Here is a 21,707-nt window from a genome sequence, read left to right as displayed (position 1 = left end):
GCAAATAACTCCAGTGCTTTCCTTACTTGCAGCAAGTAATACAACCTCCACCCTTATCTTCTGGTTGTGCTGTTTGGTTTTGCAATCACCAAGATACAAATCTTTGTTCACATAGGCACTACAATAGTGTTAAGTGACTTATGCCTGGATAACACATACAGCATGGATCCGCTGGACAAAGCAATGATTTACTGCCAGGTGGGATGGAGCAGACTGGTGCAAGATTTCATCCTGCTACTTAGAACAATGCATAATTTAAAATCTATGAACTTTTTAGGGCTTTGGGCATTCAAGGTAAGCACTCTACCAATTGAGCCATATCCCCAGCCCTCCAAAACCTATGAACTTTTCCTGGAATTTTCCATTTGATAGTTTTGAACCAGGGTTGACTGCAAGGTAACTGAAACCACAGACAGCAAAACTGTAGATAAGGAGGACTATTGTATTATCCGATAAAAACACGAACTAACTCAAATATTTTTCAGGTTTATGTGACATGGCTAAATCTTTGGTAAATAAGACTAATGTTGCTGGCTTAATGAAAAAGCCTGTGATATCTGGGAAGAAAGAAAGAAATTTAGCTTTAGACTTCTTGTTTTGATGATGGGCCTGACAAGTAGATGCTGTGAAAATGGTTAACAGGGAAATAAAAATTTGAGATGATGGCTAGCTTTTTTCTAATGTCTCCTGGAATTTTCACCAGCAGTCTAAGCATAACTGTTAAGAATAAGTAAATTAAGGTGTTAGTGGGATAAAAGTTTATAAATGAACTATTTAATAATTATTTTTTTAAATTTTTTTTTAGTTATTGATAGACCTTTATTTTATTCATTTACTTATACATGCTGCTAAGAATCAAACCCAGTGCCTCATACATATCAGGCAAGCACTCTACCACTGAGCCACAATCCCAGCCCCTAATAATTATGTTTCATATCTTTACCTAAAAAGTTTTTCAAATCTTCTAAAGGTAACTTATACCTTTAGAATTTTGTTAATTTAAGCTGAATGATGAATAGTCATTGACTAATCAGATCATTTCCAAATAAGATAAAGTGCTGAAATATTAATTGCTGAACATAAAGTTTCTTTTACTTTTGGCTTCTTTAATTTTATTGAAAGACAAAATATAATTGAATGTGTTAGTAAATATGTCCTGTTCCACACTGAAAAAACTAGGACTGGAGACAGGCAGCTCAGTGGTAGAGCACCTACCTCGTATGTGTGGGGCCTGGAGTTCAAACCTCAGCCTTGAGGGAAAAAAAAAAAAAAAAAAACACACACACACACACAGTGTGTCTAAAAGGGAAAAAAAATGATCTACATATTTCTAGAAATTATGAAATGTATATTCATAAAATTCTGGTGTACAACAGTTAAAAATCCTATTTTCTGAAGTTTCACTATAAGTTAAGGTTAGCAGAAATAAAAATTCTAATTAATACATGGGAATTTAAACAACCCCATATATGAGGGAAGTAAAACATGTTTTGGGTAAGAGAATCTTAAATGAAAGATGTGTTTTTTTTGACAGAGAATAATTTTTGTCCTACAGTAAAATGATTGCTGTTATAAAATGACAAAGAGGCAAAGTACAAGACAAATAACTGAAAGGACATAAAAAGATTTAGAAGGTCGGTGGAAGAGTGATTTTGTGGGAGACACTTTATACGACAAAGATGGCCCCCACTGGAAGAGAACTGCTTGTGCTTTTCTAAAAAAATGAGCATTCAAATAAAAAGTATAATGATGCAAAACAAAAATTTGGTCCTGTCAAAATGTTTTCTTGGCTACTGATCTGCTCTTATTAGGAAAGGTTTTTCTTTATACCTAGAGGTAAATGCCTTGGAAACAAAAGTTCTGTTTTATCAAGATGGTTTCCAGTGGTTCAGTTTGTCTTTATTAAGTCTCTGATTAAGTCTTTGATATTAAATCATTGAGAAAACTGAGTCTTCTGGATTATAGAGCAAAGGTTTTTTAATCTGTGTAATCTTCTATATTTGCCTTTAAACACTATTAATTATCACCTTGGTTAAATGGATGACTATTGTTCACCATGACCTGTGTTCGTATTTTGGTCAAATGTTTTAAACTTTTGATATTTTTTATGAACTTCCCAGAATCAGATTCTAAATCAACACTTTTTCTTGACCTTAATTAACTTTTGGATTTTCCAGTTCCCTGGAAAGCTATAAAGGATATATACCCGGTGAGAACTTTAAAAGAGAGAGAGAGAGAGAGAGAGAGACACTAAACAAATTATATTTATCTGATATGCTAGATTATAAGGGAGTACTGACAAATAAGAAGTGCTAAACCTTCTTTGGATATACTTACATGATTTTATTAATATGCTTCAAAAAGTAGATTAATTTCACAGAAATCTCATATTTTTGTATAGTATTATTAGTCATAATTGTTAATTTTTAAATGTAAACAAAAGAAAAGGCTGGTTTTCCTTGCTTTTTTTTTTTTCATTATTAATGTAAAGAACTCTCATCAGACCTGGCCATTTTAAGTCTTTTCCAAAGTTAATTGCTCTATTCTGATGTTTTTATGGAAGCTCTTTGCAAGAAACTGTAACCTAAATTGTTGAGTCTTCAAGGTGATTCATGGAAAGGACTCTGATGAGTATAGGTTTCTAGTAACTTTAAGATCATACTATTGGGCTGGATAAGAATTTTCAGAACTCTTAATTAATAATGTTACTTGTTTATAAAATTGCTAACCCATGATGGAGATTTGGACCTACTTTTTCTTCTAATAGGCACAGTGTGTCTGGTTTAATTCCTTTCTTTGATCCATTTTGAGTTGAGTTTTGTGCATGGTGAGAGACAGGAGTTTAATTTCATTTAGTTGTATATGGATTTCCAGTTTCCTCAGCACCATTTGTTGAAGAGGTTATCAATTCTCCAATGTATGTTTTTGCCACCTTTGTCTATTATAAGACAACTGTAATTATGTGGATTAGTTTCTGTGTCCTCTATTCTGCACCACTGGTCTACCAGTCTATTTGGGTGCCAATACCATGCTGTTTTTGTTACTATTGCTCTGTAGTATAGTTTGAGGTCTGGTACAGTGATACCACCTGCTTCACTCTTCTTGCTAAGGATTGCTTTAGCTATTCTGGGTCTCTTATTTTTCCAGATGAATCTCAGCCCCAACTTCCTTAATAAGATTCCTATAGCACAAGAATTAAATCAAGAACCAATAAGTGGGACAGCACAAGAATTAAAATCAAGAATCAATAAATGGGATGGATTCAAACTAAAAAACTTCTTCTTGACAAAGAAACAATCAGTGAGATGAATAAAGAGCCCACATCTTGGGAGCAAATGTTTACTACTCACACATCAGAGCACTAATCTTGAGGGTATATAATGAACTCAATAAGCTAAACACCAAAAAAAAAAACAAACAACCAAATAGATAAATGGGCCAAGGAACTGATCAGATACTTCCCAAAAGAGGATATAAAATCAACAAATATATGAAAAAATGTTCAACATCTCTAGCAATTAGAGAAATGCAAATCAAAACTACTCTAAGATTTCATCTCACTCCAGTCAGAATGGCAATTATTAAGAACACAAACAATAATAAGTGTTGGTGAAAATGTGGGGGAAAAGGAACACATACATTGCTGGTGGGACTGCAAATCGGTGCAGCCAATATGGAAAGCAGTATGGAGATTTCTCGGAAAACTAGGAATGGAACCATTTGACCCAGCTATCCCTCTTCTCCGTCTGTACCCAAAGGACTTAAAAACAGCATACTACAGGGACACAGCCACATCAATGTTTATAGCAGCACAATTCACAATAGCTAAACTTTGGAACCAACCTAGATGCCCTTCAATAGATGGATAAAAAAAAATGTGGCATATATACACAATGGAATATTACTCAGCAATACAAGAAAATAAAATCATGGCATTTGCAGGTAAATGGATGAAGTCAGAGAATATAATGCTAAAGTGAAGTTAGCCAAACCCAAAAAACCAAATGCAGAATGTTTTCTCTGATATAAGGGGACTGATTCATAGTGGGGTTGGGAAGGGAAGCATGGGAGGATTAGATAAACTCTAGGGAGGGGTCATGGAGCTAAAAAAAAAGATGGTGGAATGAGATGGATATCATTACCCTAAGTACATGTATGAAGACACGAATGGTGTGAATATACTTTATATACAACCAGAGATATAAAAAATTGTGCTCTATATGTGTAATATAAAATGTAATGCATTCTGCTGTTATGTATAACAAATTAGAATAAAAAAATTGCTAACCCAATATCAAGCAGAACAAGAATAATTAAATACTAAGGAAATACTGAGGCAGATTTTCATGCTGGGTCAGGCAGTACTAAAATTGTGACGATATGCAATTGGAATGATATCTGATTGATTGATCCAAGTCAAATTACCCATGACAATCTATTTAATAAATAGTGCTATACCTGAATTGAACAAATAAAATTGGTACAAGTTATAAATCTAGTACCAAGCCAAGGCTCATGAGTGCCTGGACAGCCACCAGTCTGAGTCTCTATAAAACTTCCACTACTAAAAGCTCTTCACTTTATGACTCCTCATGGAAAGATAAATGATCCAAATTATGAGAAAATATTGGTATGGTGACTGTTCTAAAATTGCTAAAAAGGTTTATGACCAATGTTCCATTTATGTAACCCACAACCCTGAGCAGACAAAACATTAAGTATGTTTCTATTACCTAATGGGCCATTTGAAAATTTACAGGGGACTTCATTCGACTGGCACTTTCAGTGCATGTTTTCTGGTTGTATAGAAACTTACTCATGCAGGAAACCTGGTGCTGTAACAGGTAACTAAAAGGTTATTCAGAAATGTGTTTCTCTTGTGGGGAATTACTGGAGAAATCAGCAACAGGGGTGTATCCATTTCACTGGATAAATTGTAAAATAGTAAGTAAAATATTACAATAGCTCTAGGCAAAGCTAACTGAATCAACTGAATGGCCCTGGCCAAAGGTATTGCAGGATGACCCCACTGTGGAAAACAAAAGTCCATCCCTTTTTGAAACAGGCACTGGGAAGCCTATGCCCAAGATAACAGGATCTCCTCTTTCCCCACTCTCCTAAACTCCTATGAATAAATAAATGATGTCAGGCTTTAATGCATGATGCCCAGGGGTATTTTAACCAGGTAAAGGGAGCTTTTTGTGAGTCAACAATGGAGGACAATCAAATCCTTCATATCTAAAACCTAGATACTTGCGGGCGAGACCCCGACGATGCGGGGCGGCCGGGCAGGGAGGGCGGCCCTGAGGGCAGCGCCCCAGCCCGCCTGTGAGCCCCTCTAGTCCCTCTCTCATCCGCGACCCCCACACCGTGTACTCCCGAGCCCGCCACGCACACAGCCATGGTGGGTCGGCTGAGCCTGCAGGATGTGCCCGAGCTCGTGGACACGAAGAAGAAGGGCGATGACGTCCTAGACAGGCCGGATTCCGGATTCGGGGCTGCCCCCCAGCCCCAGCCACTGGGGACTGGCTGTGGCCGGGGATGGCGGCGGCGGCGGGGAGCGCTCGCCGGTCCCCGGGACGTAGGAGCCAGATGCGGTGGTGACCCCAGCGGCCCCGAACCCAGCCTCTCTCCCCAACACCCTGGCTGTAAGCTCCTCACCAAAGCTGTGCCCCCTGTCCTTTGGCGAAGGTGTGGAGTTTGACTCCTTACAGAAGTAAGGTACACTTCCTCAGTCAAGTATGACTCGGAGCGACACTTCATTGATGATGTGCAGCTGCCACTGGGCCTGGCAGTGGCCTCCTGCAGCCAGACAGTCACCTGCATCCCCAATGGCACAGAGCGCAACTACATGGCTGAGGTGCGCTTTGAGCCCCGCCACAAGCCCACCCGCTTCCTAAGCACCACCATTGTCTACCCGAAGTACCCCAAGACCATCTACACCACCACCCTGGATTACAACTGCCACAAGATGCTGAGGAGGTTCCTGCCCAGCGTGGAGCTTGAGGCCACAGAGTTCCTGGGCAGCGATTGCCTCTCGGATGAATGCTGACTCAGAAGGAGGGCTTGGGGTTGAGCCACCTTCTCAGCTGACTTGGTCCCCAGACCACCCTGGGCAATTTGGGAGACATTCTAGCCCCAGAGTCAGACCTAGGGATACCTCTAAGCCCGGCCTGAGGAAAAAGTCACTGCATCTTGCAATTATTGAGATATTCGGTTTTGTTTTTTAATTTTCAAATTATCTTTAAAAGGGATATATTTCCTGGTTTGCTGCTTTAAAAGGAGTATATTTCCAGAGTTTCCCGAAAGTCTCGATTTGATGAAAAAATAAAAAGAAAACCAGAGCAAAAGAACAATGGCAACCGTTTGAACCAGGGAGGGCGGAGGACGGCTCTTCCTCCACTGTCAGTGTGTCTGAAAAAAAAAAAAAAAAGCTTGGAAAAGTCCCTGGGACAGAAAAAGTGAGTTTTAAGATCTTCCAGCCACAGGTGTCTTCCCAGCAGGGAAAAGTGTAGCTGTTTCAATAGGTTGTGATGCCCATATGTGTTCCATCTGGGGAGAGCTGAGTTTCATTCCATTCTTTATTTCCACTTCCATTTTTATTTCCTGTTAACCAAAACTTTTGGAATTCTCTTGATCATATTATATATATATATATATATATGTATATATCATATTATATATACATATATATATATATATATATACACACACACACACATATATATGTATATGTATGTATATATATATATACACACACACACACACATATATATATATATATATAAAATATGGAAAAACCCCAAACCAAAATAAGAGATGCCTTACAAAAAAAAAAAAAAAGAAAAGAAAAGAAAAAAAAAAAAAAACACTTCACTGCATTCTCTCCTGTTTCAGAAGGTCAGGTGAACAGATGGCCCAGTTTGGGGGCAGTGGCTTCTGTCTGGTTCCCTGCAGGTGGGTTGCAGGCACAGGCATTGGTGACATCCTTGCACACTTGGCGTCTGGTTCACATCTTGTATAACTCTCCCGATAGGTAATGTGGGATTTCAAAACTACTTTCCCATTTTTTCATAAAGGAAAATATAGCAGAGGGCACTTCTGAGAGAGATGGCATTTTAAAAGAATGCTTTGGAAAACATTTTTGGGACTCCAGGAGATGGAGGTTTCCACTCAGGACTGACACACCTAAGACCCACTGCCACCAGGAAGAGACAGATGTAGATGTTTCTAGTGATCCAGTTCATCATGACTATCTCGATGGACCCAAGCTTAGGATTTTGGTGGTGTCAAAATTGCAGAGAAATTGAGTCTAATGCAAAAAACGAGGAATCTTGCTTAACATCCTCTGAGGTTATGCTTTGGTGAATTTAGTGTAAGGAATCATGTCACAACTCAGACTTTACTGCCCGGCTACTGTAGCCAAAGTGGACATTTCTTTCCTGCCACTATATAAAGGGAAGTGACCACCATGGGGTTAAGTGTGAACTGAAGATGTTCCCAAAGCAACCTCAAGAGCTCAGCAGAGCCGCTGCAGCAGGGATGGTGCTGGGTGGGGCAGAGGTGGCACCAGGCTGCCCTTCCTCACTGGACTTTCACCACCACCCCACCACACCCAGCTCCAACCCGATTCTCCTGCCAGTCTCTGCAGGGCTGGAGTGTAGAAAGTGGCAGATGGACTCCCCCAACCCCACAATATTGAAAAAAGACAAACCATACATATTTCCTTTGAATACATCCAAATTATGTCAGGTGCCCCAGGGTTACAGCACTCTGTAAGCTCTGCCTCCTGCTGTATCTCCAGGTTTTTATGGATGGCATTCTTGTGTCCTAAAAGCAGAATTGAGAGCTCTCTGGGAACCCTGGAGCCCTGATTTTTGTTATGATGAAAGCAGGAGCCATGATAATTGCTCTCATTTAAAGGACAGGAGCCCTCTTAGAGCCATTGTTGAGGCTCATGAACATAAGCCTCTCTACTAAGGGAAGGTTCCCACTGGGGTTCCTAGAGGGCTCACTCTTGGCACTAGTGGGGTACCAGTAGTATTAAACCTGAAACTAATTCGATTGGGAGAAAATCTTGCATTTTGTGGCCAACCAGACATTCCCAGAGGTGTAGATAAATCAAGTCACCCACCAAAAACCAGTGGGGCTGGAACATGCCTTTTTTTTTTTTTTTTAGTTGTAGTTGTGTAGACACAATACCTTTATTTCACTTATTTATTTTTATGTGGTGCTGAGGCTCAAACCCAGGGTCTCACACGTGCGAGGCGAGCACTCTACTGCTAAGCCACAACCCCAGCCCATGGAACACACCTTTTATCCCAGATATTCAGAAGACTGAGGGAGAAGGATCCCGAATTGGAGAAAGCCTGGGCAATTTAGCAAGGCTCCATCTCAAAAAAATAAAAATTTTTAAAAATCTTTAAGTCACCCTCTAAAAAATATATGATAACATGTGTTCTAAAATACTTAATTGGGCTAGGGACATTAACTCAGATATAGAATGCAGGCTTAGCACACACAAGACCCTCAGTTCAATCCCCATCATCAACAATAACAAAAAAAAAAAAAAAACTTAATGGAATATCATGCAACTTTAGATCTCCTTTTTGCTGAGTGGAAGTTCACGTATGGAATTTTACAAGCCTAAATGTCATACCTATCTTTCCCAATTTTGCTACTAAAGCAATTTAAAAAGTGGCTGATATTACCATTGACACTGCCACAAAACACATTAAGGAAATTTTCAAACGAATAGAATGTGTGATGTGTTTACAAAAGCAGCTAACAGATGGTTTTCAGGCAACCTAAGTGGCAGATGGCAAAAATCCTGTTTTTTTCCAGGTTTCCTACCTTTTATGTCTATTGAGTCTCCTGATCACTACTAATTGCAATGATAGGCTAACAACACAATTGGATACTTCATTAAACCAGACCATTCTATACCAAACTATGGTATTCACCAACAACATAGGCCGAATACAACACTATAGATCAACTGGACTTGAATAGTGTCAAACTATATTTACACTGCCTGAAGTTTGATTAATTTTGATTATTTCAGTTTATAGAGGCTCTTGTTCAGAAGTACACTTCAATCTTTTGGGATTATTCTCCTGGTAGTCATCATAAAATCCCCTGGGGCACCGTATCTCCACTCAAACCTTAAATGTTTGTATGCAGTCATTCATTGAGTGTTGAATGATCTCACTTCAACTAGACCGGCAAGAACATAAAGAATTATGCAAGTGAAGTGACACTTTCACATGTGAATTCCATATTGAGACCAACTAAGTCTATTTATAACGGTGGCAGAGAATGGTGCCAAAGTCCAAAGTTTTAGTCAATCTCTCAAAATTGGGAGGACAACCAAAAGGGAGAAATCATTAAACTTAATTTGGCCTGATGAAGTCTCTTATTTGGACCTTTATATAACAAATTGAAAACATCATTTAGGAGTATATTCTCATAACAAATAGCTAAGTCTCAGCCAATACAGCAGACAGGCTTCAGTCAACCTGCAAGCAGTAAAATGTTTTAACCACGTTCAAACAGGCCAATGCTGAGCTATAACCAATAGGGCTATCTCTGTACCTCATTTCCATTTTCTATCCATTAATGCTTTTCAACTACACAGGAGACTGTAGTTCTCTGAACTCATCCTGGTGCTGAGAACTGTTAGATTCTAGAATCACAAACAAAAAACAATTAAGACTTTCAAAACTAGATTAGTTTTTAAAGAATTCCTAATATTTCATGTAATTTCTTGAGAGATTATTTTCTTAATATTAAAAAAGTAACAAAACAGAGCCCCAGATAATAAAGAAAAATTTTTATATTGTTTTGGGTCATGTTTTTGTTACTTTCAGTGTATAAATCTCTTGATTAAATGTCACTAAACAAATACACTGGCTGCTCATCAACAATAACATAACTGGATATTTTTAGTTGCCAGAAGCAAGGTGCTCCATCAGTATACAACGTTGGAACATGCCTGCCTCATGTTAAATGCATGTGCTTATCCTGTGTGGCTTTTCCAAAATAAATAAATACACAAACAAATTGACTGGATCATCCAAAAATTCAAAAACCCAATGTTCTGTATTTAGGCATTTCATTTGAGCAAAACATTTCAATTACAAAAAGCAAACTTAAAAAATAAAACATTACATACTTAAATTGTAATCTACAGAACAGATTACTTCTTCAAATATGCCATCAGAGTTTATAGACAAACGTAAAGAAATACAGTAAAATACTATATTTTAATTTTACCTTCATTACAAATTAAAATAAGGCATAAGAAAAACTTCAAAGCCACAATATTGTACATGTGAAAACTGACCATGGAAAAATGCAAATAATTCATAATATAGTCTAAGCTCTAATATATAAATCAGATTTAATTTCATCAGCTGTTTGTTATTAATCAGCCTAAATTTTATATTATATATTAAAATACTAAAAAGCTAAAAAAAAATCATTGCAATATAGATACAACGTGGGAAAATACATATTTGTAACTTTATACACAATCTAAATTAATCCATTCTATACAATAGTTTTCCAAAATATATATGGCACTTTACATGCAATAGAACATACCAGTTGGATGTCCTCATATAATTTAATATATAAGAAAATAAGAGAAAATACCCTTTTAACAGTACAGTTACATAGCAGATGTGGAATGTAGAATAAGATTTTGCCTTAACAAAATCTTAAATCAGATTAAAGAAATAGGGAAAAAAAAGTTTCTACTTCCAATTAACATTTTTAAAATGAAGTCTACTGTGATTTTTATATTCTCAAACTGTATCACAGAGAAAACATAAATGGGAAAAGAGAAAGAAAACAGAAAACTTGATCCTTTATAAATTTTAAGCATCAGCCCTGCCTATGGGTTGCATTTAGGCTGCTTTTCTGTTGACAGTTTTCTAAATTGATTCTGCCACTCTGAATTGTGCATCAGTAGTCAGATGGGTCTTCTGGACTCCATTATGCCATTGTGTAACCATAGCTGCCACAATGTAGTGCCACAAGAAGTCTGTCCTTGAGTATTTCTTTACTTGGATATTCAGGTAACTTGAGCATGTTGATGCTTTAAAATAAAAATATACTACCTTTAAACAGAGAATCCATGAAAATTCTCATTGTTTTATCTAGCAGTGAAAATACTACTCATAATTAACATAAAACCACTCTCAAATTTGCATTCAAATTGCAAAACCCTGAAGTAGCATTTAAAAAGAAAAAAAACTGCTGCACTGCAGTTTCTTTCAGCATGAAAATGTAGTAGAAGAAAATAAATTCCTTTTAGGGTAAAATAAACAAGGGTGGGCAATTTATAAGGGTGGGCAAGTGATAGTAATTCAGTGATACTTTTGACAACAGAATTTTAGTGATACTTGAACCATATTCAATCAAACATTAGGTAGTTAGGGTTTCCCAAAATATTTTCCCAACCAAAAAAAGGAAGGCAACAAAAGCTATGTAATGACTTATGTATATATGATTCCAAAATTCTGAACAGAGATCATAGTTGAGATTTTCCTTTCAATATATAACAGTTAGACCTCTGATCATTTAAAATTAACCAAAATAATGCACAATGCATTTAAACAAACTAACTTACCATGTGCTTGAAGTTGGTAAAAGATTTGGGGTATATGGCACAGCAGCAATTGTAAAGTTTTGCAATCCACTTCCACCCATGATATTAGCAAACCCACCATGCGGGACCCTGGAACTAAGAGTTTGTATCATAAGTTCTAATCATGAAAGAAAACATTTTTGTCCAACAGATATGTTTCAAGCTCTAAGTTAGAGTAAGAATATATTCAACTCTAGAACAATGAAAAGATAGCACGTTGAAAGAAATAAATAAGTAATAAATAAGAGATGCTCTTAGTCTGCAAAATTCCCAACTCATTCTTGCATTTGTGGCCAGTTACCCTTCCAAATTTCCATCAACTATATACTATACTTAAAAATGGTCACAGCACATACATCTACTATTTAAGTTAGCAAGGGGCATTTGTAGTTTGCTTTCTTGTTTGTGCCTCCCTACTAAACTGGGACTGATTTGATGGCTCAAACATGTCATATTTATATCTGTATCAATGGAGTTAGCAAAATGCCTGGCATCTGGGCTGGGTCTGGGGTTCAGCAGTAGTGTACTTGCCTGGCATGTGTGAGGCATTGGGTCCGATTCTCAGCAACACATATAAATAAATAAAATAAAGGTCTATCAACAACTAAAAAAATTTTTTTTTAAAAATGCCTGGCACCTAGTAGACATTAAATATTTGCTACATAAATAAATGTTTGATTGATTAATTTAAGCAACAAAGGCTCTTACATGTTGCAATCCAAATGGTTTCCCTCTTTGTGAAAAATATCTAGATCTAAAGTGTTTTCTGTTGTTTTCTTTTTACAGTAGAAAATTCTTTACATTTCTCTTTCTAGATAAACAGAATACCAAATGTATTTTTTAAAATTATTTTTTAGATGTTGATGAACCTTTATTTTATTAATTTATTTATATGTGGTGCTGAGAATTGAACCCAGTGCCTCAGACATGCTAGGCAAGCACTCTACCACTGAGTCACAACCCCAGACCCACCAAATGTATTTTTAAGATGTCATCTAATACGGGGCTGGGGTTGTAGCTCAATTGGTAGAACATTTGCCTTGCATGTGTAAGGCACTGGGTTCAATCCTCAGCACTACATTAAAAAAACAAGTAAATAAAATAAAGGTATTGTGTTTAAAAAAAAAAAAATGTCATCTAACAGAATGAGGCCACAGGAAAGCTAAAAGTTAATGCATAACACAAATTACTAGAAATTTTAATATTGGGTACATGCTGTAGAGCATTTAATTATAAGCTCTCAATTCCTACATATTTGAAAATAAATTAATATTTAAAATTAGTCTGTGTATATATCATGATTAAACAAACTGATCCTAGAAAAAACTTGGTTATTTTTAAAATAAGATGCTGTGAGATAGAGATGTAGCTCAATGGTAAAGTACTTGCCTAGCAGGCATGAGATCTCAGATTCAATCCCCAGAACCGCAAGCAAGAAATAAATAAGTAAATAAATAAATAAGAGATGCTTAATAAGATGCTTTTTGGATAATAAGAATTATGACAAGGAAGCATTTAAATAGGTAATACATGACTACAATTTGAAATATTTTTAACACAATTCACAGTATAAAGCATAATTCAGTCCACTTAAAAAAATGCTGAAACTCAAAATAGCCAAAACAATCTTGAAAAAGAACAAAGGTGGAGGCTTACACGTCCTGATTTCAAACTTATAAGTATAGTAATTAAAACAGTGCATGGTGGCATAAAGACAGCCATACAGACCAATGTAGTAGAATAGATAGCCCTGAACTAATCTCTTGCATTGATGGCCAAATCATTTTCAACAAAAATGCCAAGAACACTCAATGGGTAAAGAGCAATCTATTCAACAAAATACACTGGGGAAACTAGATTAAAGGAAGAAAAAAAAAAAGTTGGACTCTTGCCTTAAATCATATACAAAAATTAACCTAAAATGCACCAAAGACCTAAACACAAGAGCTACAACTGTGAAATCCTAGAAGAAAATATAGAAAATAACTTCAGGACATTGGATTTGGCAATGATTTTTTGGGTACGACACCAAAAGCACAGGCAACACAATAAAAAACAGATAAGCTGTACTTCATCAAAATTTTAAATTTTGTTCATTGAAGGACACTGTCAATACAATTAAAAGATTATCTACGAAATAGGAAAAATATTTAGAAATCAAAACTCTGATAAGGGACTGATTTCCAGAATATATATTTTAAAACTCCTACAATAACAAAATAGCATGATTTAAAAAAAAAAAAAATCAGCAAAGGACTGAACATTTTTTCAAAGATACACAAATGACCAATAAACACAAGAAAAGATGCTCAACATCACTAATCTCCAGGTAAATGCAAATCAAAACCACAATAAAATATCACTTTACACTCATTAAGACAATTATTAATACGAAAAGGATGGATGGATGGATGGATGGATGGATGGGAGGGAGGGATGGATGGATGGAGAGAGGAGGAAGGAAGAAAACAAAGGAGCCAGTGAGCCAGCCTGAGTAATCCCAGCTACTTCAGAGGATGAGGGAGTAGGACAGAAAGTTCAAGGCCAGCCTGGGCAATTTAGGGGAATTGTCTCAAAATTTTTAAAAAGAAATAAGGGTGTAAAGCACAGAAGTAAAGCACTTTTTAGCATGTATAAAGCCCTGAGTTCATTCCCAAAGAGGGCGAAAATGAGTTTTTAAATATGACTGTGGAATAATGGCAAAAATAAAAGGCAATTCATACCACACAAAATGTTATATATATGATAAGAAATTATAGCAAAATAAAAATGATCATACATTGTGTTGATTAAAAAAAATAGGTACTAAATCTCCTCATTCCAAATGTTAATACTGACACCTCCTTGAAAGGTAAATGAATCATATGTATTAATGTTATAAAAATTAACATCTTGCTTTCTTTTTTTTTTTCCCCCAGGTACTAGGAATTGAACCCAAGACCTTGCACATGCTAAGGCAATCACTCTTACCCCTGAGCTATACCCCTTGCCCCAAATACTCTTATATCCAAATATTTTCCTCCTAAGAACATATCCAATATAAATAATCAGAGTGGCCCATGAGGATATAAGCATTAGAATTCCTTATTTGTACAACATTATTTATAAATAGGAAATTTTAGAAATAAAGAATAAGCGAAATTAAGGGCGTTCAATAAAGAGGAGAGGTAGTCATTTGAGAAATTATATAGATCTATAAACAGAACAATTTTTAATAATCTACTCCTAAATTCAAAAAAATATAAATAAGAACAGTGGTTTTAAAAAGTAAAATATTATATATATGGAAATAATTCTAGAAAAATAACCAAAATGTTAATAATGGTAATCGTTACGGATTAAGATGGGAGGGGAATCTTTTTTATCTGAATTTTTTAACCTTTCTACATAGAAAATATAATTAATGTTTAATTCTTTTTATTAAATCACTCAAATCTCTTGAGTATCTTTTGGCACTCAGACACCAAATAAACCTGAAAACAAAGTTTTTTTCATACATTTAGCCTACAATCTGTTAAGTCATGTTTCATTTACTAATTAAAATTAGATTTATAGTATGACTCAACTATTTTTCTATTTATATAGTTAAAAGACTAGGAAAATAAAGCAAAATATTATTTGTAGTTATCTCTAGTGAGATTACTTAACAAAATTTTCTTTTTGTCTCCATTTTTTAAATTTTCTATACTGGTTATATGCTACTTTTAAAATAAGAAAATAATGGATTTTACAAAATTATATATGTTTTATATAGATACACATTGATGGTTGTTTTTTTAAATGTGCAGAAAGAGATAAACATCAAATTGTTTATAGTAGTTACTGCTGGTGAAGTAATTTTCTGTTTCCTAACTTTCAGAAGATCTACACATTTACTCATGCAAAAATTGAACCATGTTTTCATCAATAGAAGAAAACAGTACATTCAGGAATGGTGTGAATATACTTTGTATACAACCAGAGATATGAAAAATTGTGCTCTATACATGTAATATGAATTGTATTGCATTCTGCTGTCATATATAACAAACTAGAATAAAAAATTTTTTAAAAAACTGAAAATCCACTTATCCGATATTAAAGACATTTTATTTTCTAATGTCTATTATATTTAATTGACCCTATAAGTGAACTCTTCAAAGAAATATTTTATCACAAATTATTTTTTAGACCATGAATCTTAACATTGCAAAGTTTTGATAAGAATTTTCTTATTTGACAAAATTGCTATGCATATATAAATTTGACAAAATTGCTATGCATATATAAAATGTGCTTTGTGTGTCAATGTGTGTATTTATGATTTATCCAGGGTAAACTGAATATCCTTTGTACTAAACCAAGTCAGCAACATACAAATATTATAAATTTGGCTACTAACATTCACTTACCTGTAAAATGAAAAGACTACCAAATTATAAAATATACTTCAAAGATAAACAAATTATTCAGATGTAATAAGATTATTTAAGTATAATAAGTTATTGTTTAAAAGTCCTAGTTGGAACTGTCTTTTCAATGTGTTAAACATTTATCAAGTACTACTATAAATGTTTTATCTTTAATACCACATAAATCTTTATTTAATACCTAAAATAGTAAAAAAAGAGGTAAGATACCAACAGCTTTTTTTTTCTCTATGGTTATTTTCTATGGTTATTTTTATATTTCTCTATGGTTATTGTTCTAAGCCATTAGAAATAAAATACATTAAATTCTTTCTATGTCATCATAAAAACACTTCTTACCTGCCAGTAACAAACTGCAAAAGAAGAACTCTCTCCTCTTGAGTAATGTCTTCTACAACTTCCCAGAACCACTAACAACAAAAACTCATATTTCAGAATAAATATAGACTTAATACCAAAGAAATATGCAATATTCATAAAGCATATTTTATTCTATGAAACTCATTTATCAATAATGATTTCACACAAAGCTTTTATATGCAATATTCCCACAAGAAAAATTTAGGGGGAAACTTTACTTTGTTAATTAATGTAGGTTATCATCCAATAGTGCTGAAAAGCTTACAAAATTAAATGGCAAATTTAACTTCATTTTAAGCTCTAGAGAGATTTTTACCTGAATAACTGGATCTTCTCTTTCATAGCCACTTGTGTATTCTGTATTTTTTATCCAATCACTCACATCAATTTCTGGCATGCCAGAAAGCAGTAGCTCCTTTGGGGGAGAAGGAAAATATTTCATTAATCTTCTTTGGGAAATAAAAAGGTTATTACATTTAAATAGTAAATTTGCCTTCATTAGAAACTAATCCCATATAAAACTGATTTATTTTTGTGACAGTTTCTGCATGCCATCCATTACAAGCACTACATGGGAAAGAATCCCTGTACTGATCATTTCAAATATTATGACATGTGGAGATGTTATCACTTTAGTACAATTAAAATATAAAAAGAAAATGCTTATAAGTTTATACATAAACATACACAACAACAGTTTAAATATGCAACAATTTTATGAATATTACCTTTGATTTACTTTATTTTTATTTCATGATTTTTTTGCAAATATGTTAAATTCTATTAGAAGACCATATTCTCAAATGAAAGTGACAACAAAGTCCTGAAATAAATATAAGATTAAACAAAGAAAGCTCTTCAAAAAATCCTTATCACTAGGAAAAATGGGTAATATAATAAAAAGTAATTGTTTACAAAAAAAGAATTATTCCAGAATAGAGTCTTTTAAGAACTCTATTCTGGAATAATTCATATCAAAAGTCAACTTTCCCCAAGACAGTAAAAAAATAAAACTCTCCTTGCCGCAGTCTGGCTGGGCACAATCAGGAGCCACTTGTCAAAAGAAACTAACTTTATTTTTAGAACCACACACGACAAACAAAATAGTCTCTCAGGAAAAACCCTCAGAGCCTCAACTGCCACCACCGGCTTTCCCCAAGCCTCTCTCTCCCACACAAGCTTCTCTCCACCTCCCACAATCCTCCTGCTCTTGAGGCCGATTGGCTGGGTCACGTGGGCGGAGCCAAAAAAGTCCCCCAATGAGCAGCTCCGTGGTCTGAAAGGGCAGGGAAACAGTCCAATGAGCATCACCGCAGAGGAGCCAATCAGCTAGATGTTGCTGGGGCCGAGGAGCCAATCAGCTAGATGTTGCTGGGGCCGCTGTGAGCCAATCATCAGCCAGCAGCTGGAAGTTTGCTGGCAGCTGGAAGTTTGCTGGGGCCCCTTTGGCTGTGGCTCTCAACATCTCCCCCTCTCTGTTTAAACAACAAGCATGTGGCTTAGGGACCGTGCCTGTTAGGCAGTCCAATTCAACATATGGTCCTTACCCGTCATCGGATGAACTGACCTCTAGGCGTCAGCCTCCTGTCTTAGGTTGGTACCACTGCAATTGGATCATACCCGTCACTGACTACCGGTCCAGCATACAGCCATACTTGTGGCTAGGCCTTTGCACCTGTGGGGGGGTGAGGTTCTTTGCCTCACCTCTGTTGGCCCCCAAATTTTAGACCATCACTAGTAGAGGAGGATGCAAAATGCCATGACATTAAGCCAATTGAGGGCTCCTTTGAAAAATTGTACCACCGGTGACACCATCAGCAAAAATACTCCAGCACTACCACAATTCGCTGTACCAACAGATAGTTCACAATGCGTACAGGTGAGCTCACAATGTGTCCAGGCAAGTTCTGCAAGCAGTTCAGTGATGGCTATTGTAGAAGCTGTAGATTGGTTTTATCTTTCACTTCACCAGCACTGGGATGAAGATAGGAATTCTGGCAATAATGGCTAAAGAAAAAATTATGTAACATTCCAGAAGGCACTAAAAGAAAACAATTTTCTTAACAATTTACATTGTCTTCACCGGCACTGGGATGAAGATAGGAATTCTGGCAATAATGGCTAAAGAAAAAATTATGTAACACTACAGAAGGCACTAAAAGAAAACAATTTTCTTAACAATTTACATTATCTTTAAGAGAATTATTAAATATAATGAAAAGGAAAGGTGAAAGTAAACAAACAGATCTGTTAACCTTCTTTTTTGTTTACATATTAAAACAATCCTCAACAGTTGTTTACCCAATTTAAATTAAACCATATAAATCACGTGAGAAAAAATATTTGGATCCATTTTATCATGAGCGCTCATCATATATGATATATGGACATACGTACATTCAAACATATAACACAAAACACAAGTGTGCACACATAATATAATACATGCAACACATAACATTATAGTAAAGGCCTTATAACTTTTTACAGGTGAAATCTCCATTGCAATGTTTAAAAACTCTATAGTCAAAAAATAGAACTGATCAGCAAAACATTAACCTAGGTCTGTATGAGCTCAAAAAACAAAATAGAACTTCATGATATGGCAAAGGGCAATAATAAAATAGATATTGAAAAAAGCATCCTGGTTCTGTTGCAGATGTAAGAATAGCCAAACTGGAGTTTTGGATATCAGTTGTTATGGATTTGAGCCAAATCATCTTCTTTTTGGTCTGTAGAAATCGCTTTAGTTAATCTTTCTGGAATCCAAATCGGCTGCTGTTCTCCCTGTGGAAACACATAAACAGACCCCCGACTCCAGACAATCACTGGGTCAGGACCTTGGTTAATCTCTCTGGAATCCAAATCGGCTGCTGTTCTCCCTGTGGAAACACACAAACAGACCCCCGACTCCAGACAATTACTGGGTCAGGACCTTTCCATTGTCCTGTTAGAATATCCTTCCAAAGTACCTTGGGCTTATGCACATTTTTTGGACACATATGCCTTTCCGCAGCACTAAGTCCTGATGAATCCAAATTTAAAAAGTTTAGAGTAAAAAGGGTTATTTTAAGTTTATCTTTGGGGAATATATACCCCTTCCCAATTCCTTCTTTTTGCTTTAATAAGTACATTTTAATAGTTTGATGAGCTCTTTCAAGTATGCCTTGTCCCTGTGGATTGTATGGGATTCCTGTTATATGAGTAATGCCAAATGTTGAGCAAAATTGTTTAAAAGAGGTAGAAGTATAACCAGGGGCATTATCTGTTTTTAACTGTTTTGGAACACCCACAGTGGCAAAATTTTGTAAGCAATGAGCTATAACATCTTTAGTTTTTTCTCCGGCATGAAGGGAGCCCATCAAAAATCCAGAAGAAGTATCAACTGTAACATGCAAATATTTTAATTTTCCAAATTCTGGCAAGTGTGTGACGTCCATCTGCCAAATATGGTTAGGTATCAATCCTCTAGGATTGACTCCAAGATTAACTTGTGGTAAAAAGGTCACACAATTTTGACATTGTTTTATTATTTGTCTAGCTTGTTCCTTAGTTATTTTAAAACGCTTTTGTAAAGTATTAGCATTGACATGGAACTTTTTATGAAAATTTATAGCTTCTTCTAGTGTAGAGAAAATATGTATGTCATGTGTAGTTTTATCTGCTAAATCATTGCCCAAACTAAGGGCTCCAGGCAATCCTGTATGTGCCCTGATATGTCCTATAAAGAATGGATCTTTTCTGTCCCAGATTAGACTTTGTATAGTGGAAAGCAAAGAGAAAACAGTAGAAGAAGGGGAAATCCTACCAGCATCTTCAAGAGATACTATAGCATTAACTACATACTGACTATCAGAAAATAAATTAAATACAGAATCTTTAAACATCACAAAAGCTTGTAAAACTGCATTAAGCTCTACCTTTTGAGCTGATTGTTTGGGTACTAAAAATGTAAAAGTTTGATCAGGGGTAACTACTGCTGCTGTACCATTATTTGACCCATCAGTGAATATATTTGGAGCATTCATGATAGGTGTTTTTCTTGTCATTTTTGGAAAAATTACAGGATGCAATGACCAAAAAGACAATAAAGGATTAGATGGTAAGTGGTTATCAAATGAAACACTAGATTTGCACATGATTATTGCCCAAGTATTTAACTCATTAGCTAACTCATCAATTTGATTCATAGTATATGGAGTAATAATTTTATTGGGAGAAATTCCAAACACTCCCTTTGCTGCTTTTATTCCTTTGAGTATTAATTGTCCTACAGCCTCAGGATACCTAGTAAGAATAGTGTTAGGAGAATAAGATAAATGTATCCATAATAATGGACCTTCTTGCCAAAATACTCCTGTAGGAATATTTTTTGTTGGTAGTACAATAAATAATAAAGGCAAACTTATATCAATTCTATCCAAATGCATATTTTCCATATATGTTTCAATGATTTTTAATGCCTTTCTTGCTTCAGGCGTTAACATTCGGGGTGAATTTGGATCTGATGGACCTTTTAGGATATCAAATAAAGGTCCCAACTCTCCTGTTGGTATACCTAAATAAGGCCTTATCCAATTTATGTCTCCTAATAACTTTTGAAAGTCATTAAGTGATTTGAGTTGATCTACTCGTATTTGAATTTTTGGTGGATGGACCATGGTTGAGGATAATAGAACTCCTAAATAATTAATTGGAAAATTTAATTGTACTTTATCTATTGCTATCTCTAGATTATAATTTTTTAATAAGTTTGTAAGTGTGGCATAACATTCTAGCAATGTGTTTTTATCTTTGTGTGCTAATAATACATCATCCATATAGTGAAATATTTGTAGTTCAGGATTTTGATTTCTAAGTGGCTGGATTACTTTGTTAACATAAATTTGACACATAGTTGGGCTGTTAGCCATCCCTTGAGGGAGTACTTTCCATTCATATCTCTGATCAGGACCTTCATGATTCAGTGCAGGGATAGTAAATGCAAAACGTGGACTATCCTCAGGATGAATTGGAATTGAAAAAAAACAATCTTTAATATCTATAACTAAAACATACCAGGTTTTTGGCAAAGCAGACAACTGAGGAATCCCTGATTGAGCAGGTCCCATAATAACCATCTCATTATTAATGGCTCTTAAATCTTGCAATAATCTCCATTTACCAGATTTCTTTTTGATGACAAAAATGGGAGTATTATGGGGAGATACAGAAGGTTGTATATGTCCTTCCGCTAATTGTTGTTTGACCAGGTCATGGGCTGCTTGTATCTTTTCTTTAGTCAG

At 35.4% G+C, this 21,707-nt stretch overlaps 1 protein-coding gene and 1 pseudogene across 6 annotated transcripts in view; one reads left to right on the top strand and one right to left on the bottom strand.

Moving 5' to 3' along the window:
* Window positions 1–5,401: 5,401 nt before the first annotated feature.
* LOC124083033 (refilin-B-like) lies at window positions 5,402–6,063 on the top strand (annotated as a pseudogene).
* A 4,019-nt stretch (window positions 6,064–10,082) lies between these two features.
* The window catches only part of Hace1 (HECT domain and ankyrin repeat containing E3 ubiquitin protein ligase 1), an 88,052-nt gene continuing 76,427 nt past the window's right edge, over window positions 10,083–21,707 (bottom strand). For all 6 annotated transcript variants that reach the window (XM_058575380.1, XM_058575374.1, XM_046430697.2 and 3 more), the window contains 4 exons: window positions 16,739–16,837; window positions 16,402–16,472; window positions 11,636–11,749; window positions 10,083–11,101 (listed from right to left, as the gene is read on the bottom strand). In XM_058575380.1, the coding sequence (XP_058431363.1) occupies window positions 10,999–11,101; window positions 11,636–11,749; window positions 16,402–16,472; window positions 16,739–16,837 (387 nt within the window). In that variant the 3' untranslated portion in view covers window positions 10,083–10,998. The remainder of the gene's footprint in view (window positions 11,102–11,635; window positions 11,750–16,401; window positions 16,473–16,738; window positions 16,838–21,707) is intronic.

Source organism: Marmota monax, unplaced genomic scaffold (assembly GCF_021218885.2).
Source record: "Marmota monax isolate L192 unplaced genomic scaffold, Marmota_monax_Labrador192_F-V1.1 WCK01_AAM20220418_F8-fsc00013, whole genome shotgun sequence".
NCBI lineage: Eukaryota > Metazoa > Chordata > Mammalia > Rodentia > Sciuridae > Marmota > Marmota monax.
This window is presented reverse-complemented; position numbering and strand designations above follow the sequence as displayed.